The sequence below is a fragment of the Macaca thibetana genome, chromosome X (genome assembly GCF_024542745.1).
Source record: "Macaca thibetana thibetana isolate TM-01 chromosome X, ASM2454274v1, whole genome shotgun sequence".
NCBI lineage: Eukaryota > Metazoa > Chordata > Mammalia > Primates > Cercopithecidae > Macaca > Macaca thibetana.
In genome coordinates this window covers 87,793,000-87,815,818 of record NC_065598.1, presented here as the reverse complement: position 1 = coordinate 87,815,818, position 22,819 = coordinate 87,793,000, and the positions used below count along the sequence as shown (strand labels likewise).

Sequence of the window (22,819 nt, the reverse complement as noted above, 5' to 3'; positions counted from 1 at the left end):
CTCAGGATATAAAATCAGTGTGGAAAAATCACAAGCATCCCTAAACACCAACAGCAGATAAGCAGAGAGCCAAATCATGAATGAACTCCAATTCAAAATTGCTATAAAGAGAATCAAATACCTAGGAATTCAGCTAACAAGGGAAATGAAGGACCTCTTCAAGAAGAACTACAAATGACTGCTCAAAGAAATCAAAGAGGACACAAACAAATGGAAAAAATATACCATGCTCATGGATAGGAATAGTCAATATTGTCAAAATGTCCACACTGCCCAAAGTGGTTTATAGAGATGCTATTCCCATTAAACTACCATTGGGATTCTTCACATAATTAGAAAAAAAATATTTTAAAATTCATATAGAATCAAAAAAGAAACTATATATCCAAGAAAATTCTAAGCAAAAACAACAAAGCTGGAGGCATCATACTACCTGACATCAAACTATACTAAAATGCTACATTAACCAAAATAGCATGGTACTGCTACAAAAACAGACACATAGACAAATGCAACAGAATAGAGAACTCAGAAATAAGACAGCACACCTACAATCATCTGATATTTGACAAACCTGAAAAAGAAACAACAACAACAAGCAATGGGGAAAGGGTTCCTTTTTTAAATAAATGGTGCTGGGAGAACTGGCTAGCCATATGCAGAAAATTGAAATTGGACCCCTTCCTTACACCTTATATCAAAATTAACTCAAGATAGATGAATGACTTAAATGTAAAACCCAAAACTATAAAAACCCTAGAAGGAAATCTAGGCAATACCATTCAGGAAATAGGCAAGGGCAAAGATTTCATGATGAAAATGTCAAATGCAACTGAAACAAAAGCAAAAATTGACAAATGGGATATAATTAAACTAAAGAGCTTCTGCACAGCAAAAGAAACAATCATCAGAGTGAACAAACAACCTACAGAATGGGAGAAAATTGTTGCAATCTATCCCTGTGATAAAGGTCTCATATAAAGAATCTATAAGGAACTTAAACAAATTTATAAGAAAAAAAACATTTAAAAGTGGGCAAAGGACATGAACAGACACTTCACAAAAGAAGATATACATGCGACCAACAAACATATGGAAACAAAGCTCAACATCACTGATCACTAGAGAAATGTAAATCCAAATCACAATGAGATACTATCTCAGGACAGTCAGAATGACAATTACTAAAATGTCCACAAAATACAGATTCTGGCCAGGCTGTAGAGAAATAGAAATGCTTTTACACTATTGTTGTAAACTGTGGGTTCATTAAACCTCTTTTTCTTTATAAATTACCCAGTCTCGGGTATGTCTGTACTAGCTGTGTGAGAATGGACTGATTCAGTAAACTGGTACCAGTAGAGTGGTGTGCTGCTGTAAAGATAACCCAAAATTTGGAAATGACTTTGCAACTGAGTAACAGGAACAGACTGGAACAGTTTGGAGGGATCTGGAGAAAACAAGAAGACGTGGGAAAGTTTGGAACTTCCTAGAGACTTGTTGAATGGCTTTGACCAAAATGCTGATAGTGAAATGGAAAATGAAGTCCAGGCTGAGGTGGTCTCAGATGGAGATGAGGAACTTGTTGGGAACTGGAGCAAAGGTGACTCTTGCTATGTTTTAGTGAAGAGACTGGCGGCATTTTGTCCCTGCCTTAGAGATATGTGGAACTTTGAATTTGAGAGAGATGATTTAGGGTATCTGGCAGAAGAAATTTCTAAGCAACAAAGTGTTCAAGAAATGACTTGGGTACTGTTAAAAGCATTCAGTGTTATGTATTCACTACAATATGGTTTGGAACTTATGAAATTTGTGTCTAAAAGGAAAGCAGAGCATAAAAGTTTGGAAAAATTGCAGCCTGACAATGTGATTGAAAAGAGAAACCCATTTTCTGAGGAGAAATTCAAGCTGACTGCAAAAGTGTGCATAAGCAACAAGGAGCCAAATATCAATCAAGAAGACAATGGGGAAAACGACTCCAGGACACGTCAGCAGTCTTCATGGCAGCCTCTCCCATCACAAGTTGGGAGGCCTAGGAGAAAAAAAAATTGTTTCATGAGCTGGGACCAGGGCCTTGCTGCTTTGTGCAGTTTGGGGACTTGATGACCTACATCTCAGCCGCAGCTAAAAGTGTCTGATGTAGAGCTCAGACTGTTGCTTCAGAGGGTGGAAGCCCCAAGCCTTGGTGGCTTATATGTGGTGTTGGGCATGAGGGTGAACAGAAATCAAGAACTGAGGTTGGGGAATCTCCATCAAGATTTCAGAGGATGTATGGAAACAACTGGATGTCTAGGCAGAAGTATGCTACAGGGACAGAGCATTCATGGAGAACCTCTGCAAGGGCATGGCAGAAGGGAAATGTAGGGTGGGAGCCCCCACAAAGAATCCCCACTGGTGCACTATCTAGTGGAGCTGTGAGAAGAGGACCACTGTCCTCTAGACCCCAGAATGGTAGATCCATTGACAACTTACACCATGTGCCTGGAAAAGCCACAGACACTCAATGCCAGCCTGTGAAATCAGCCAGGAGAGGGGCTATACCCTGCAAAGCCACAGGGGTGGAGCTGCCCAAGACCATGGGAACCTACCTCTTGCATGAGCATGACCTGGGTGTGAGACGTGGTGTCAAAGGAGATCATTTTTGAACTTTAAGATGTGACTGCCCTATTGGATTTCAGACTTTTACAGGTCCTGTAGCCCCTTTATTTTGGCCAATTTCTCCCATTTGGAATGGGTATATTTATCCAATGTTTGTACTCCCATTGTATCTAGAAAGTAACTAACTTGCTATTGATTTTATAGGCTCATAGGTGGAAGGGGCTTGCTTTGTCTCACATGAGACTTTGGACTTGGACTTTTGAGTTAATATTGAAATAAGACTTTGGGGGGCAGCTGGGAAGCTATGATTGGCTTTAAAATGTGAGGACAAGAGTTTTGGGAGAGGCCAGGGGCAGAATAATATGGTTTGGCTGTGTCCCCACCCAAATTTCAAATTGCAGCTCCCATAATTCCCACGTGTCATGGGAGGAACCTGGTGTGAGGTAATTGAATCATGGAGGCATGTCTTTCCTGTGCTGTTCTTGTGACAGTGAATAATCTCATGAGATCTGATGGTTTTATAAAAGGGAGTTCCCCTGCACACGCTCTCTCTTGCCAGCCTCCATGTAAGACCTGCCTTTCTCCTCCTTTGCCTTGTGCCATGATTGTGAGGCCTTCCCAGCCACGTGGAACTGTGTGAGTCAATTAACCCTATTTTTCTTTATAAATTACCCAGTGTCAGGTATGTCTTTATTAGCAGCATGAGAACAGACTAATATAACCTAGGACAGAAATACTATTTGACCCAGCAATCCCATTGCTGGGTATATACGCAAGGGAATATACATTATTCTACTATACAGGTACATGCACGTGTATGTTCATTGCAGCACTATTCACAATAGCAAAGATGTCGAATCAATCCAAATGCCAATCAATTATAGACTGGATAAAGAAAATGTGGTACATATACATAATGGAATACTCTGCAGCCATAAAAAGGAATGAGATCATGTCCTTTGCAGTGACATGGGTGGAGCTGGAAGCCATTATCCTCCGCAAACTAACACAGGAACAGAAAATCAAACACCACATGTTCTAACTTATAAGTGGGATTTGAACGATGTGAACGCATGGACACAGGGAGGGGAACACCACATACTGGGGCCAGTTAGGGAAGGAGAGCATCAGCTAACTAGCTAATGCATGCTGGGTTTAATACCTACATGATGGGTTGATAGGTGCAGCAAATCACCACGGAACACATTTATCTCTGTAATGAACTGCACATCCTGCACATGTACCCTGGAACTTAAAAATAATAATAAAAAGAGAAAACTACAAGCAAATATCTCTGATGACTATTAATGCAAAAATCCTCAACAAAATACTAGCAAACCAAATTCAACAGTACATTAGAAAGATCATTCATCATAACCAAGTGGGATTTACCCCTGGTAAACAAGGACGGTTCAACATATGCAAATCAATGTGAGACATCATCAACAGCATGAAGGATAAAAACCATATGATCATTTCAATTGATGCTGAAAAAGCATTTGATAAAATTCAACATCCCTTCATGACAAAAACCCTCTAAAAACTGGGGATAGAAGGACCATATCTAAATATAATTAAAGCCATATATGAAAGACCCACAGCTAGTATCATACTAAATGTGGAAAAATGGAAATTCTTCCCTCCAAGATCTGGAACATGACAAGGATGCCCACTGTCACCACTATTATTTAACATAGTACTGGTAGTCCTAGCTAGAGCCATCAGATAAGAGAAAGATATAAAGGTTATCCAAATTGGAAAGGAAGAATTCAAATTATGATTGTTTGCAGATAATATGATCTTATATTTGGAACAAACTAAAGACTCCACAAGAAAACTATTAGAACTGATAAACAATTTCAGTAAAGATGCAGGATCCAAAATCAACATACAAATGTCAATACCACTTCTATATGTCAACAGTGACCAATGTGACAAAGAATTTAAAAATTATTTCCATTTATAATAGCCACACAAAAAATTAAATACCTAGGAATTAACTTATCCAAAAAGTAAAAAATCTCAATCATGAAAACTATAAAACAGTGATGAAAACAATTGAAGAGGGCACCAAAAAAGGTAAAAATATTCCATGTTCATAGATTAGAAGAATCAAAATTGCTAAAATGTCCATACTACTTAAAGCAATCTATAGGTTCAATGAATCCCAATAAAAATTCCAGTGATATTCTTCACAGAAATAGAAAAAAATCCTCAAATTTGTATAGAAACACACAAAAAAACCCAGTATAGACAAAGTTATCCTGAGCAAAAAGAACAAAACTGAAGGAATCACATTACCTGACTTCAAGTTATACTACAAGCTATAGTAACCAAAATGGCATGGTATTGGCATAAGAATAGACACATATACCAATGGAACAGAACAGACAACCCCGAAACAAATCCTCAGTATTACAGTGAAATAACATTTGACAAGGGTGCCAAAAACATACACTGGGGAAAATATAATCTCTTCAATAAATGGTGCTGGGAAAACCTGATATCCACATGCAGATGAATGAAATTAAACCCCTATCTCTCACCATATAGAAAAATCAAATCAAATTGGAGTAAATACTTAAATTTAAGATCTCAAGCTATTATACCATACAAGAAAACATTGGAAACAATCTCCAGGACGTTGGTCTGGGCAGAGATTTCTTGAGCAATATCCCACAAGCACAGGTAACTAAAGCAAAAATGGGCAAATGGGATCACAACAAGTTACAAAGCTCTGCACAGCAAAGGATACAATCAACAATAAAGTGAAGAGAGAACCCACAGAATGGGAGAAAATATTGCAAACTATGCATCTGAAAAAGGATTAATAACCAGAATATATAGGGAGCTCAAATCACTCTAGAGAAAAAGAAATCTAACATTGTAATAAAAAATGGGCAAAAGATTTGAATAGACATTTCTTGAAAGAAGATATACAAATGGCAAACAGGCATATGAAAAGATGTTTGACATCATTAATCATCAGAGAAATGCAAATCAAAACTACAATAAGATATCATTTCACCTCTGTTGAAATGGCTTTTATCCAAAAGACTGGTGGTGACAAATGTTGGTAATGATGTGGAGAAAAGGGAATCCTTGTACAGTGTTTGTGGGAATGTAAATTAGTACAATCACTTGGAGAACACTTTGGAGGTTCCTCAAAAAACTAAGAATTGAGCTACCATACAATGCAGCAATCCCACTGCTGGCTATATACACCAAAGAAAGGAGATAAGTATATCAAAGTGATATCTGCACTCCCAGGTTTTTTTGCAGCACTATTCACAGTAGCCAAGATTTGGAGCAACTGAAGTGTTCATCAACAGATGAATGGGTAAAGAAAATCTTGTACATATACAAAATGGAGTACTATTCAGAAAAGAGAATGAGATCCTGTAATTTGCAACAATGTGGATGGATGGATGGATCATTATGTTAATTGCAATAAGCCAGGCACAGAAAGAGAAACTTCACATGTTCTCACATATTTGTGGGAGCTAAAAATTTCAACAATTGAACTCATGAAGACAGAGACTAGAAGGTGGTTACCAGAGGACTGGAAGGGTTGTTGGTAGGCAGGGGAGGTGGGGATGCTTAATGGGTACCAAAAAAGAAAGAATGAATAAGACCTAGTGTTTGCTAACACAACAGGGTGACTACAGTCAATAATAATTAAATCATATATTTTAAAATAACTAAAAGTATAATTGGATTGTTTGTAACACAAAGGATAAATGCTTGAGGGAATGGATGCCCTATTTACCACGATGTGATTATGACAATTGCATGTCTGTATCCATGTATTTCATGTACCCCATGAATATATACACCTACTATGTACTAACAAAAATTAAAAAGAAAAAAGAAAAAAGAAAATACATTAACAAATTTAAAAATACTATAAAATTCAAGAGCTAAGAACAATTTTTCATAAATAAATCTATAACTAAAAATATTAGCTTGAAAAATGCTTGTAAGTAGTTCTATCATACACCACTATCAACTTTTGTGTCTCACTCATATAATGAATCTTCAATTAGTTTTTCCTTTGCCTAATTCCAGATGTCATTTTTTTATCTTTTCTTATCCATTAACAATCAGAAAATAGTTTTTCTCAAAGTTTATTATTTTAACATTGCTAATAATTCTTACATAACTATGAAATCAAATTAGGAAAATAATGATTTTACTATTGAAAATAATAAAACTTCCTTTACTAGCTGAGGTTGAATCATTTATAATACATATACCAGTATACTCAAATGTATCAATTTTCTCATTCCAATTTTTTTTATGCTAAGATTTGAAATTAGGTTGGCAAAACATTCATATTTGATTAACATAAATATTCTATTTATGAAGTGGGTTCATTACATAAGATTTTGCTAGTGCTAATAACAAATATGTTTCCCATATATATAAAACAAAATTAATATTGAAAAACTTTTGTGCAATTAGTGAAATGAAATCTGACCCGAAATTAGAAGAAAACCACCTCAGGCTACTCTGTTTTATCATTTAGCACTGTGTTCCCCTTCAGTTGCACAGATAAGAAAGTAACTTCTACATTTACGATAAATTATAACATATTACGAATTTGTTAAAAGGCACTATTATGTCATAAAATATCTTTTTATCAAAGGACTTGATATATGTGCTAACACTATGTCACCTATGACCACTAAAGTATGAGTTGTTCAAATAGCATTTATTGTTTCAACATTTCTGAAATATTTTATCTGAAAATGCTCATCATTTGAAGGTTTTTGAAGCTTTTCAAGTCTGACTCCTTTTTGGAGTTAATACAATCTTTCTATAAAATACAAAATCCTCTCTTATGAATATGTGTAAGGATGGGCTAAAGCAATGGTTTTCTATTATTGAAATTCCTGGGGCTCCCACCCCAACTCGAGAAAACATTTGTCAAACTCTGGAGACATATTTGCTTGTCACAATTGGGCAAGAGAGTGCCATTAAGATCTATTTGGTAGAGGCCAGAGATGCTGCTAAACTTCCTGTAATGCACAAGACAGCTCTCACACCACTCCCCAAGGAAGAATTATCTAGCTTCAAATGTCAATAATGCCAAGGTTGAGAAGCCCTAGGCCAACACAATGAAAATTGCAATCCTAGAAGAAAAAGGCTAAATTGTACCCCAATAGAAATTTTACTCTGAAATCAGCATAACTGGAATTATAAATGTAGGGTCCAGCAAATAAACAGAAAAGAACATCTAATGGAGATTTGAGCTTATCTAATCCTATGAATAATTCTGGACAATTAAAAAATATTTTCTGAGAATCTTGAAATGCATTTGCTAAAGTAGATAACTTCTAGGAAGTATTTTTAAAGTATTTTGAAGGAAAATGAAATGTAGTGGGATGTAGTGGGAAGGAATGTGATTCATGAAATTTGATTATTAACTTCTGAATAATGAAGAATTGGCTATGCTTTCAAATAAATTAGCTATACATATTATGCTAAATTACTTTCAGGAACATAATAGCATGTACAAAGAATCCTGGATATTAAAGCAATGCTCAGGTGATAGACTTCGAAGTTATGTTTTTATTATCAAACACTAATAAAATCACAATATCTCAAAAATTTGACAACACTGGGATATATACATTGAAATATAGTGAACCCTATCAATGATAGTAGACTGTTAAACATTTGATAAATACTGATTTTTAACTTCTGAAATAGACATTTTTCTATTATCAAAATCAAGTTTCTGATTTGGCAAACTACCATGTAGTGAAGGAAAAATAATTAATATAAAGATAAGTCATGGACACAAAGAAGGGAACAACAGATATTTGGCCTACTTTAGGGTGGAGGGTGAGAACAGAGAGAGGAGCAGAAAACAATAAATATCACGTACTTACTTGTGTTAGTACCTAGGTGACGAATTAATCTGTACAACAAATCTCCAAGACAGGAGTTTACCTATAAAACAAACCTGCATGTGTACCCCTGAACCTAAAGTAAAAGTTTAAAAAAACTAAAAAATAAATAAATAGTAAAGTTAAGGAATCTAATAATAAGTAATTTGCATTTTCAACATCATTACTCTAAAATTGAATGTGGATTAGTAAAACATTAGATTATTAAGCTAACTGAACTCAATACCACATCTCATATTTAACTTGATTTTTATTATCACCATAATTATTTAGGTTTATAGCAATTGCTATTAACCCTATTGACTAGATACTTAAATTTAATTCAATTATTTTTATTAGGGACTATGCTAAAATATTCAAGCTATCTCTATGAATTAAAGGCAAGTTTCAAAATAAACACACTTGGAATGTTTTTAGTAATTCATAAAATCACTTCTTTTCATAAGTAATGTCATATAAAGAAATCAGTAATCCTGATATGTATAGTTGAATTGTAAAGTGGAAGTCTTCATCATATCAGGTTCAATGAGCCAATGCACGTAGAAATTTTTTTGTGGACCAAACTCATACTTATCTTTAAAAAAGTGATTAGTTCTGTTATAATAGGATACAGGCATTTAAGTCACCATCAGATGATACATGCTGCATATGAAATATATAATATCCAAAACACTGAATGAAAAATTTAGGGAAATGAATGAAGAAATCCAAAACATATGATTCAGAAATAATTAAACTGTTATGGGTGACAGCACATTTTGTAATGTTGATGAATGGAGACAAACAGCAAAATACAAATTTGATCACAAATTGATGATATCAATGATCTTCAAACCAGTAAAATAGGAAAGTATAACAAAAACAATTAGATTATTGGTGACACCATGTTTTGTAACGTAGATGAACAAAGAAAGACAACACTTGATCCTGCATCAATGGTATCAATTATCTTCAAGCCAGTATAATAGAAGACAGTATAAGCTGTTGTAAATATTTATGAAGAATATGTCCATGGAGATAAAGTCATAAGGAATCTTTTGTAAGTTTCCTCTCTTACAAAAACCACTCAAAGCTTTGGCTCTACAATCTAAAACCTCATTTTGGAAAGCTGCTCAAGTGGTTCTGTATCTCGTCCTCTCTTCAGGCTATACTCAAATGGCCTGTAGACAAATGGTTATTTAGGGAAGTATGTGTAGAAAAGGAGAAACTCGGTCACATATTGAGCTTCTGAAAATTTTACTTGTTTAGTAACTTGGCAAGGCATTTAATCCCTCCTACATTTTGTGGATCAGTGCATAGAAGCAAATGACATAGTCTTCATCTATTTGAATAATGTCAAAGGAAATAGAAGTCTTATGTCCAAAAGTAACAGAATTCTAAATGCAATTATGCCTGTTTTCCATGCCTGTTTTTTTTTTGTGTGTGTAAAATTTAGCTTTAGAAAACACTACATTAGATGAACAATGCCAGCTCAGAAAAAAATTCACCCTATGTAAGTTTGATGACAGCATTTCTGCTGTTAAACAATTCTTCAGAAGCTAGTCTTTTGCCAATACAACCAAGTCAGCCTGAGAGTCGCTCTGCTAAATTAAAACAGAGTGAAGTTCAAGTTTGTCCAAGTAATAGTTGATCTCATTGATGCTGTGCAGAAGATGGCAGCTCTCTGGCTCAAGGTAGATCAGACCTTGAGAAGAAGGATGTAAAATGGAAAAGAAGGAACTATTGTAGAAATTTGGGGTTTTAAATATTGTGACTCTATATTCTGGTTGTCCCTGTTTAATTTAATGTCAAAATTGTCTTAAATTGCAGGATAAATGATATAGCCATTCCTAATATTATACAAGGCAAATAGATAACAAAAATTCATACGAGGATAAAATCGAGGTAAAAAAACATACAAAAAACATTGGGCCTGGTGGTGCTAACCTGTAGTCTCAGCTTCTCGGGAGGCCAAGGCAGGGGAATTGATTGAGCCCATGAGTTCAAGGCTGTAGCATGCCATGATTATGCCAGTGAAAAGCCTCTACACTCCAGCCTGGGCAGCACTGCGAGACCCTATCTCTACAATACGCACACACACACACACACACACACACACACACACAAGGGACACAAAGACAATTCATTATTTAAGCTACAAAGTGAATCTGATCTGTACAGGTCAAACCATTTGTCCATTGCCTCTGTGAAAAATCATTTGAGAAAGTAATACTTAATAATAAATATTGCCTAAGCAGTCATTAAAATAAACAGTTATCTTTTTAAGAAGCAACTACTGATAACTGCAACTAGAAAAGCAAATACAATTATTCATGAAATAGCAATTGCTAACCATGTACAAAAGCATAGAGTTATGCAGTCAGTTATTTGTGAGGAAATAACAAAACTCTCAACATCACACTGTAAACACAAAATAGAAAAGCCACTGTCAGTAAAAAGAAGTGTCAATAATTCTTTGTGGCAATGCACCACAAATATGGGTTAGTAAACTATCACTAACTCTTTGAAATAATCACAAATTTAAGGAAGCTTAACAGCAGCAACAGATTAAACAACTATCAATGAGCTGTGTAGGAAGGCACATGGAGACACTTTAAAATAACTCTTGAGGTTACATAAAAACATAGTTTACGTTTACTTATAGCTGTATCTAATCTAATTAAGAACCTATTCCTTATGATGAAAAAAAGAAACAAAAATAATTGCTTCACTAAATTCCGTAGTTGCCTGGTAATAACAGGAGGTTATTTGGTAAAATGCCATTTTTTACATTAATCAATACCTAAATAACACCAGTCACTATTTTGTGGTGTAAAACAGTAATGTAAAACATTATTTCAGAAAGAAATAATTTTTTTGCCTCACATCTTTATAGTCTAGATTGTAGAACACCAGACATAGTTACAACAAGATTACAATTTCCAAAACATCCACAAAACAGTTGGAGAAAAATTTTAAAGTACTTAAATTTCCACTAGTATAATTATATTTGAGTAGAAAAATATAGCTTAAGAAGTCTTGTCTATTAGATAAATAATTAAAATCCAATTTCTAAGAGCTAAAGAGATTATCAGTTTTATTTAACTGGTTACCTTACATGTAAACTAGTTTTTTTGTGTGAGACCTCTAGCTATATGAAAATGCTTTCATTTTAGCAGTTAGGTATTTGATCTTAAACATATAGATAAACAGAGTATAATTAACCTCAAACTATAGGGAAAATAGATTATAGAAAAATGTTTAGAATCCTAAAAGCTACAGATGAATAAACAGGCGAGAAGCCAGCCAATGATTTTCCAATTTAGGGCCATATATCCATTCCCCAGTGAGTTCATTTTCATTTTTCCAGGCCCATGAGTACTTCTAGTTAACAAGGTGCATTCCTATACCATTACTATGGTTTCCAAAAGATTAAACATTGATAGCATGGTCATTGTTACTTTTTCAACATGAAGATTTCTATATAGGGTTTGGAATCTAGGAAAATGATGTGTTTGATGGGGGTAATAAAGGTATCTGTGACTGATCCCTTATGAACCTTTCCTCACAGCAAAATTAAAAAATTTAAATGCCTCCTGAAACATACAGAATCTGTTAAATACTTACATCCTCCAAGCAAAAGCAGTATGAAACCACTGAAGAAAATGAAATAACCAGCATCAGAATCTTATTATATTGTATATTCAAACAATGTAAGCAGCCTTCATTTTATATTTACTTATTTATTGAAGGTAGTCTAATGAGAGTTAATTGAATATTCATTAGTTTGTAACTAAGCACGATCATATTCTTTGGCTTTTTGATATCTGCATGCAATCTAAAATTCATCCATATAATCATTCAGTGACTTAAAGCACTCTGTTCGACTAAAAGTAATCTATAAAGTCTTAAACTTCTTAATTTATTTATAATCCATTAAATTGTTTCTCTAGAATTCATGCATCCAGACCGTAGAGGCAGTATATGATTATCTACAACACCACTTTGTTCTTCTGTTAACCATCTACTTCATTATTTTCATTACTGACAGCAAAGCTCTCCTTGTTCCACTGTCCTTAGGATGCAGGCTATTTATTCTGCTATATTTCCCTGGTCAAACTATTTTAAATGAATTCTTCTAAACAAACTCTTGTCCTCAGAGGATATCTTGGCTCTCTTATAAGCCAGAAAAACATACTAGTATCCAGGAAAAGCTTGTTATAGCAAATCATCTGCTTGAAAAATGATATTTTAAAATCTATTAGAATAATTAAAAATAAAAACGTTCAAGTATGTTATTACATACCTGTTCTACAAAATCTACTGGAAAAAAAAGTTGTGATTGTCTTAGAAAAGGGATAGGAAAATAAGTTCTCAGCTTGAAAAAAGAAAAGACAAGAGAGGAATCTTTTTTAAAAAAATAAGGACATATGAATGAGATGTAAATAAAGCAATTCCAGACGGTAGAGGCACTATACGAGAAAGTACTCATATTAGCAGTATCACTGTCATATGGAGGGCCAGGAGGAGACAAAGACAAATGAAGAGGAGACATTCGATTCAAGAGATAAGCCGAAGAGGGTAAATGGAAGACTTAAAACAAAACAAAACAAAACAAAAACTGAACTAGGTCCAGAAAAAAATGTGGAGCCAGTGGCATTGATCAAGAAATAGATTAATGTTGTCATATTTTTCTCTGTATACATACATAAAATATGTATGGAAAACTAAGTTTAAGTCGTAAAATAGGCTTTTTAAGGAGTATAAAGCATCAACTCTTAGAAAAATTGTGAAAGACTATAATTAACCTCTATCTACAGAGTAAAACCCATAACTATTGTTTATGGAACAGTTTTCTTCAGGGTACTCAGCACACTTTATAGATTATACTTATATCATTAGCTTTTATAATATCCCTGCATGCTACATAAGGATAATTTTAATTTTCTCTATTATATAGGAGAGGAATTGGAGGCATAGATAACAAGTTTGAGAATTAAGATAATAGAAAGACTTAGGTAATTACCACAACTAGCACAAGAATTACCATTGTCATCAAAAGGTTTTATTTCTAGTCTCAAAATAATTGTGCAGATAAATGTTGGCAAAAAGTATTACTGCCGTAATTGCAGACCTAGCAACAAAATAAAATATCATAAGTTAATGAGAGTTCTTGGTGAAAATCTACTAAAAATAGATTTAAAATTTTAACTTTTCTGAGACAATAAATCTTTAAATAATTCAATTCTCTTAATGGCAGCATGATCAATTTAAGATAAAATATTCTTTTAACATAATAAATATGGCCAGGTGCGATGGCTCATGCCTGTAACCCCAACATTTCAGGAGGCAGAGGCGGGAGGATCACTGGAGATCAGGAGTTTGAGACCACCCTGGCCAAAATGGTAAAACCCTGTCTCTACTAAAAACACAACAACAACAAAAATTAGCCAAGCATGGTGGCGGACATCTATAGTCCCAGCTACTCGGGAGGCTGAGGCAGGAGAATCAACTTAACCCAGGAGGTGGAGGTTGCAGTAAGCTGAGATTGTTCCACTGCACTCCAGCCTGAGTGACAGAGCAAGGCTCTGTCTCAAAATAAAAAATAAATAAATAAAAAAAAGAAAAAGAAAAAAGGTATCTATATAATATATAGATATAGATATACAAACATATGTATATATAAAATAAATATGCTTTCCTCTTTACTATCATTAGAGCAAAAATATAATCCCGATAATGCCTGTTATTAATCTCCTTGGGGACACTGACTGTTTTCCAAACCCATTTTTTATCCCTCAAGACTTTGTACATTGGGCACTCATTAAATATGTGTTAAATTTAGATTACTGGAATTAGACTAAGATATTAGTTAGCAGTCAGTTACTGTTACATCTAGACAAAATTTAATAGAACAGCTTTTCATTCTTTGGAATTTCACTTCATTGTACTGAAGAAGCTTAAAATGATGAACTTCTATACATAAAATAAGTAAAAGGATGAGAAATATTCATGATAATACCCTATGTAAAATAAAATTCCGGATTAAGTGAGATTGCAAAGACAAATGTAAATTAGGTTAGATAATCCAAAACTTCATTTTATGATACTCAACTTTTAAAATCCTTTGTTTTGTTTAATGAAACAAAATTCACACTTACTTTGCAAAATAGGTCTTTTTTATTTTTATTTTTAAATTAATTAATTAATTATTTTTTTGAGATGGAGTCTCACTCTGTCACCCAGGCTGGAGTGCAGTGGCACGATCTTGGCTCACTGCAAACTCTCCTGCCCGGTTTCAAGCAATTCTCCTGCCTCAGCCTCCCAAGTAGCTGTGATTACAGGCGCCTGCCACTGCGCCCAGCTAATTTTTGTATTTTCAGTAGAGATGGGGTTTCACTATCTTGGCCACGCTGGTTTTGAACTGCTGACCTTGTGATCCACCTTCCTCGGCCTCTCAAAGTGCTGGGATTACAGGTGTGAGCCACTGCGCCCGGCGGCAAAATAGGTCTTTTAAAATATGTTTCCTATATATGACGTTATACTACTTTCCTCAGTTTACCAGCAAGCATAGAGATATGTGCATGCAGCAATTAAAACATGCTATCACTAAATATTCTCCCAATGTATAAAGAATAAGCAATAGGTTTCTTATGATTGTTCACCTAGAATTACCTCTTCTATTTCAAAGGAAATAAAAAATAGATGACTCACGATATTTTTATAGTTTTAATTGCTAAAACGTGTGTGTCCACCTGTATTCTATTTTGATGCCCTTAGTGCTCTAGTAATAGATATTTAACATTTTATGGATAAAACACTTTATTACCTATTGGTAGAATAGATTGGTGAAGATATAATTTGTGAGAGCAAAAGACCAATGAATAAAGGACATTTCAAAAATAATTAAGAAAATTAAGTTCTGTATTATTTAATTAAATTAAACTCAATATTTTCCTTCCCCCAGTAACATCTACCTGCACTGGGAAACTGAAAGACACTTGAACAACAATCTACTAAAATTTAATTTGTGGTCAAAGCAATTTATTTGGTCTATTATGCTACTAGATTATTTAATTATTCATTCTTGATTAGTTTTGTGAAGATGACTGTAGACTGATAAATACAAAGGGAGAATATTAATTTCTTGAGTATTTGATTTTTAAGTGAGAATTAGTTTTCATCTGTACTTTATAGTCTTTGCTAAAGAAAAATTCCATCAAAAACTGGTCCAAACTCATACTCTGGTAAAATCATGAAGATAGATACATTATTTTATAGATAAAACTCAAACAAACTCAGAAAGTTTTCTGCAGAATGACCTTATTGCTTTTATCATCACTTCTCATACAAGGTGTCATCACCTCTGATACAGAAATCTTACCAATCCATCAATTTTTGTGATCTAAGATGGAAAGATCATACTTCGGTTCAGTAAGTGTCTCCACAGCAGTGTTGTTATATAATCAATATAAATCAGTGTCGACAGCAAGAATAATTTATGCCAAGAAAACTACCCACATTGGGATATTTATTATCTTAGATTATTAGCATTGATCAAAATTATTAAAGCCAATTTGATCTGTATAATACAACCTCATGTTTTCATTACAGAATTCTATACCAATTAATTTTGTCTTGTATAAATATGTTTTTATTTTAGGATTTAAGTCATTTCCTTTGGCAGGAATAATATTAAGTTCAAATTTATTTTTATTTAGATACAGTAGGCAATGAAATAACAGATCAATATATCTGTACCTAATAACATAAAATTTAGTGGTGCTTTTTATAGTTAGTTGGTAATATTAAGAGGCATGATGTAAGTAAATCATTCAGATTTGGAAACACATTTGTTCTTCAGAGCCTCAATTTATAAATTCTAGAATTGAACTATTTACAAAGTACAACTTATGTTCCATAAATGTCCATCCATACTGTGGGATTATTAATAACAGATGTATTTAACAAAAGGCATTAGTGGACGTTGAATACTAACCAAGACTCTGATAATAGTAATGAAGTCAAAAGTTACTTAATCCTATTAGTGTCACACTCTCATTTATTTAAGACCTGACAGCATTAATAAAGATTCATTTGTGAAGACAATGAGTTTTATGTTGTCATTTTTTCCCCACTGGAAGTGTACTTTGATAATAACCCCAGCTTTCAGAAATCTCATAGTCATTAGCATTTGATTGTCATCACTTTTGCTTTTTAACACTAGATCAAAAATATTAATACGCAAATTACAGAATTCAGAGAGTATAAAATCAAGTAATCTTAAAGCTGAAATGGAGAAATTTTAAGTGAAACTTCATTTTATATTTGAAAAAATGAGGAAATCATTATAATCAAACTCTTCTGAGTCTCTTAGAGGCAAATAAACTAAGTTTTCTAAAATTGTTACACTCATTGTTATAGTATATTCTCTCTGCACTGACATTCATGAATCTTTACTCACTTCTGATGTTACACATCACTTTGAGTTATGGTTACATAACGTTAAAAATGTTAATTTCTTCAGAACAACAAAGTTTGCTTGCTCTTTGTCTTCACAACGTATTATTTGATGCCTTGTTCTCGGCAATTTAAATCAAGATTTCTAAATCTTGTGGTAGATGCGATTTTTCACAATTTAGATTTTCTAACCCCAGATCTCAAAAAAAACTGACTCTAATTTTAGTTTCATAAATCCAGTCCAACTCTTGATCAATGGGGAAGATGTTTTCTTAAAATGGAACCAAGGGCCCAAACATCTTGGCTATATTAAAAGACTACCCCAGATTAAATGATCTTTTGAGATTCATGGAAAAGATGAGGATGCCTTATGGGATGGGTAGAAACAAGGGAAGGCTTTGAGTAGGATCACTAATCTGAGAAAAAGTTGATCATCATGTTCTGTCAATACAAACTGTCATCCTTTGAAACACTGTCATGCCTTCCTTAAGGAAATCAATCAGCACACTATCACTGGGCTAGTATAGAAATGTGACTGTTGATATACGCCAGGGAAGATGGAAATTTGAAGTAGAAAATAAAAATAACTGTAACATCATTATATAAACTAATTTCCACTGAATTCCTACCATGAGAAAAGAAGGAAGTCCCTGTGGTTTATATACATATTCTGAGTCAGACTGGGTGCTTGAGGGATGTTTCTATTTGTGAAAATGTTGGCTTTCCTGTCAAAAAATACTTACAATATTTTAAAAGCTTTATAAATAACAAGCCATCTGAATTAAAAAGTGAAAGTTAAAGAGATCCTGTGATTTCCTACTCCTGACCAACAGTTCTTTCAAATACTGCAATGTGTAGTATGATGTGTGTGAGTATGTAAATAGCTATATGTATATAGGGAATTAGCATTGCCGTATGACTTTACTTGAAAGAGAGAAAAGAGAAGGTTTCAAATCTGGATTCTTTTTTAAGTGGCAACTATTAATAACATCAAGAACTCTTATAGATGATTTTTTTTTCTTTAGAGAGTAACATGATCCATTAAAAAGGTGAAAATCTCATCAAAGTCACATATATAAGTTTTATTTTTACTTATTTTTTAAACAAGCAGAATTACTTGGTAATTACTTCATTCCTCCACTTTTTCCTTTTTAAATTTTATTTATTTTTTGAGACAGATTCTCTCACTGTTGCCCACGCTGGATTGCAATGGGGCAATCTTGGCTCACTGCAACCTCTGCCTCCTGAATTCAAGCGATTCTCCTCCCTCAGCCTCCCGCCACCACGTTCAGCTAATTTTTTTTTTTTTTTTTTTTGTATTTTTTTAGTAGAGACAGGGTTTCACTATATTGGCCGGGCTGGTCTCAAACTCCTGACCTCCACCCGCCTCAGCCTCCCAAAGTGCTGGGATTACAGGTATGAGCCACTGCACCCAGCCCTTTTTCTTTCTTTCATTCTTCTCCTTTTGTATCATGAATCTGCAGTGATCCTGCTCTGAAGGTCATCTATCCATCTACAATCTGTCTGTTGATTAGGAGTCAGGAACTGCATTCTGGTTCCTACCTCTATCATTTACCAGTCACATGATGATAAGCATAATACATATCACCCTGAAACTCATTTTCCAAATATTTAAAATGTGAAATAATACTTTCCCTGTTTGTGCCAAGGTACACTGAAACTCATAAAAAGGTAAGCTAAATTAATATATGTATATATTAGTTTTAGAAATAAATATTCTAAATCTTATGAAATTTCATACTACATACATTTTAAACATTTAATAAATATTTTCTGCCATGTCTTTAATTTCAGTTAATTAATATCAAATAGTCAATAGTAGGACCCCTTCCTGTATAAATTGATCTATTTAAATATTTAAATTGACCTTTTTTCCTAGAATTTTTCTCTATATTTCTCCCTTCTCTCCCTTTGCTATTTGAACTATTCAAATACATTTTATATTAGCCTAGCTAGGATAAACTGTGATTTTGCTATTCTTGTCTATTCAACAAAAGTAGAGCAAATTAATATTAATTAAATTCTCATCCTATTCCGCAGGACAAAGGGTCTTTTAAAAGAAATTATTATGGTTGGCCTACTTATTTCACATTGTAAAATTTACGAAAGTTTATGGATAAATCAAAACATGCTTCTTTTCTCTCTTTTTCTTTAACTCTCCTTTCCCATAGCATATATGCCACTTTCGAGACAGGGCCTTTTTGCAAGTCAAAGTGCATTCAGTAAAAGTCACCCATGTCATGGCCCTCTGCATGCCTGGAGCTATGCTTTGTGTTCCACTCTCATTAGTTTTAACAAGCAGTCAAAACAGTATTTGTCCACGGGGCCATACAAATGCCCCAGTACTTTAGCCACATCATATAGTTACTTTAGGCTTATCACACGTTCTAAAACAGAAAGAGATTTTAGAGCATTTCTAAGACTCATCTAAGAACCTGTAGTGAGACTTTTTGTCATTTGCTGACAATCTTTCAAAGAATGTCAAATGAAGGCACATTTTAACAAAGCTAAAATTATGCCAGCAGGCTTATTTGTTTTATCTGAATTAGTTAAGCAGCTTTCAAGTCAAATCAGAAATTTCTTGGAAGTTCATTAAGCTTCCCTAAGGGAGACATGACAAAATTATTCCTTGAATAAACCACTACATTTTAAAACAACACATTTCTCAATATGATCAGTTGAAGAGACCCTATTGCTAATATCCAATTTAAACTTGGTAAGGTCTCATTTTGATTTTACCTATTGATTTTTATTGTCCAAATAAACTTTTTATTTATTTAGGCTGTGCTGTGCAATATGATAACCACTAACCACATGTGGCTATTAAAATTAAAATGGAATTAATTAAGCATTTAGTTCCTCAGTAGCAATAGCTACTAAGTACTTTCAAGGACTATAGCCATGTGTGACTAGTGGCTACTGTGTTGTATCACAGATTATAAAACTACCGCCCTTGCAGAAAATTCTGTTGTGGAATGTTGCTTTAGAGAGAGAGACTATCCACTCCGCTACTCAATTTATTATTTCAAGTGATAAACCTCACATTTCTATAAGTAGTTGAGTGTTTTAAAGCAGCTTCAAAAATCTTCTATGCAGGTATATCTACTCCATACTAAGTGCTTATTTTTCCCAATTCTGCCCCTATGATAATTATCATCCCCATATTATGACTGAAGAAATTAAAGGTCAAAAAGATTAAGCTGAAAGTAGCATGTCTGGTAAGAGGTAAGCACAAAACTGTGATCCATATCTGTCTGACTCCTGAATATTTTTCCATTTCATCAGATTAGGAGATGTCATTGCGGGAACTTCACCCCAAAGTGCTCATTTAAAAATCATCTGATTTTTAGTTTTTTTCAGGAACCTCCAAACTGTTCTCCATAGTGGTTGTATTAATTTACATTCCCACCAATAGCATAGAAGGGTTCCCTTCTTTCCAAATCCTTCTCTTTCTGCTTTTCACTTCATATACTCAAACATATTTGCATTTCACTGAAATTTGCTCAAGAGGTCTGTAGCCTCCCATTTCTGAATGAATTTACTAACAAATATATCTTTACAATAGATCAGCATCAGTTGAGCAATGTTCCCACATTATATATCCTCTAGGTCAAAACCTTCAGATGATATATATCAGAATGTCTTATTTATATGTTTTGGGGCATATTTTTAACACTAGTTATTATGTAGACCATAGTTTGGCAGAATATTTATAAAAGTGTGAAAATCCCCTGAACATATCTATGTGAAACATGTACATTTGTTATTTCATTAACATATATTTTCCAAGATCATTCAAGTGCATTGTACTATTTCACATACCCCAATCTGAGTTATCTATTACTTTTTATACCATATAAGTAAGTAAAAAGAATTGATCATTAACTTGATAAACGTGGCCCCTCTGCACATATTTTGAAGAATATCAAATATTCAATCTATTCTTCTCTCTACCTTCTCCATCCTAAGACCTAAATCAAGCCAGGATAGGTTATTCAAATCAACTGATTGAATCTTTTTTGTTAAAAGGCTTACTTACCCTTTACAACAAATGAACACTCTGTTTTCAAATAATAGTTAAAATAATGAAAATATTTAACATTAACAGAACATTGACTAAAATTTAATCTCAATTTGATGATTCAGGATATGCTAAAGACCTTGCTTTGCCTTGAAATCCTCATGAAAAATATTTATCTATATATGTTCAGAAATGCTAGTAATAAATTAAATTGTTCTAGTCACTTGTCAAGTAGATTTATTTGGCACCATATCGAATGGCAAGATAAAATTTTTGTATCTAAAGTAATCACTAGGAAAAATTGACAGTCAGATTTCTGGATTCATTCTTAATGATTTGCTTATGTCAAGTTTTTGGCAGAAGCATGACTGGACAGATTAAAAGAACGAAGCTGGGCAAACTACTGATTTGTAAATAGCAGGGCTGACCTCCTTGTCTGATCCCTTCATAGATTAATGGAAACACAACTGTTTGAAAATGAATATACATACCATGAAAATTCATAATTCTCATGTAATTGAAAAAACTGCATTGATGAATTTTCTCCACTATGCTTTAAATTACATAAATTTTGAAAAATTGGGGTGATGGCTTATTCTAAATTTGAAATACATTAATATTTTTACTCTTTAAAAAATGAGACATCTTTAACAAAGCGATTTTAAAACGCACCTTAATTAGCTCGTAGTTTTGAACTCCGTTTATTCCTACGTCAGGATCAATGGCCGCTGGGAGAGTATATTTAGAGTTTATAGCCGAGTTCTCTGGAATTGATATGTTGATAACCGTTGTTGGGAACAATGGTGCATTATCATTTATATCTTCTATCAGAAAACGTATCTTAACCAGTCTAAATATTTCATCCGGCAAAATGGCAACCTCCACTTCATAAAAGCATTGCTCATCCGTTGGGATACCAACACATAATTTCTCACGATCAATGCGAGCGCCAGTAGTGAAGATCTCACCAGTACCCTCTTCAATTCGAATCAGTGGCACATCTCCGGTCTTGTACACTAGCTTGAACTGCATAGCAGATGATAAGGACTTGTTTGAAACCAGCGACAAGTTAAGGTCTTTCAACAAGTCGCCTATCAGGACGTTTTCTGGCATTTCTTCCCGGATGGTATAGTTCTTCTCCTGGGCGCCAGAGTGGAACACCACGCATGCTAGGAGGACCGCGAATATGTACGTCCCGGACAACAAGTCCATAACAGGCCCACTTCTTACAGTTGGTCGTGTTAGCCCGCACAGCACTGACCAAGAGGAGAGAGAGAAGAGGGAGAATAAATTATTAAGAAGTCAACCCTAAACATGCATGTTAACAACAGTTGTTTTAAATTAAAATCACTAAATGAGATGTTAGCATAATTGAGACTCTGTTAGTGATAAATTTGTTTTGAATCAAATATTATGAATTTGTACAGTAAGAATAAAGATAAATGAAATAAGATAACTAAAGTATAAAAAATGACACAGAATACCTATAAAAGTGTCCACCATTGATAAATATATAAAAGATAATACTTTAATATACCAAGATAGTTAGAGAATACAAATAATTAAAATATTTAATTCAACAGTTAAGGGAAAATAACGGGTATTTGTTACAAATCACAAAATATAATCTTTATTCTTTGTTATAATATGGGTTTAAAATGCAATTATTCTCTTGGCAATGAATAATTTATACAATAGTCCATTTCTTCAGCTCTGGGCATCAAAGTGAAAAAAAAATTGATCTGGATAAAAGGAGACAAATAATTATTATAAAGGAGGGACTAAGAAAGTTTGATTTGAAGAAGAGAAGTTTGGGAGAGGAGAG

General features: G+C 33.8%; 1 protein-coding gene across 1 annotated transcript in view; it reads right to left on the bottom strand.

Annotated features, from left to right (window-relative positions):
• Nucleotides 1-22,310, bottom strand: part of PCDH11X (protocadherin 11 X-linked) — a 724,020-nt gene extending 701,710 nt beyond the window's left edge. Inside the window, 3 exon segments of the mRNA XM_050777390.1 lie at nucleotides 21,667-22,206; nucleotides 22,208-22,259; nucleotides 22,261-22,310. Coding sequence (XP_050633347.1) covers nucleotides 21,667-22,206; nucleotides 22,208-22,259; nucleotides 22,261-22,310 — 642 coding nt within the window.
• Between the last annotated feature and the right edge of the window lie 509 nt (nucleotides 22,311-22,819).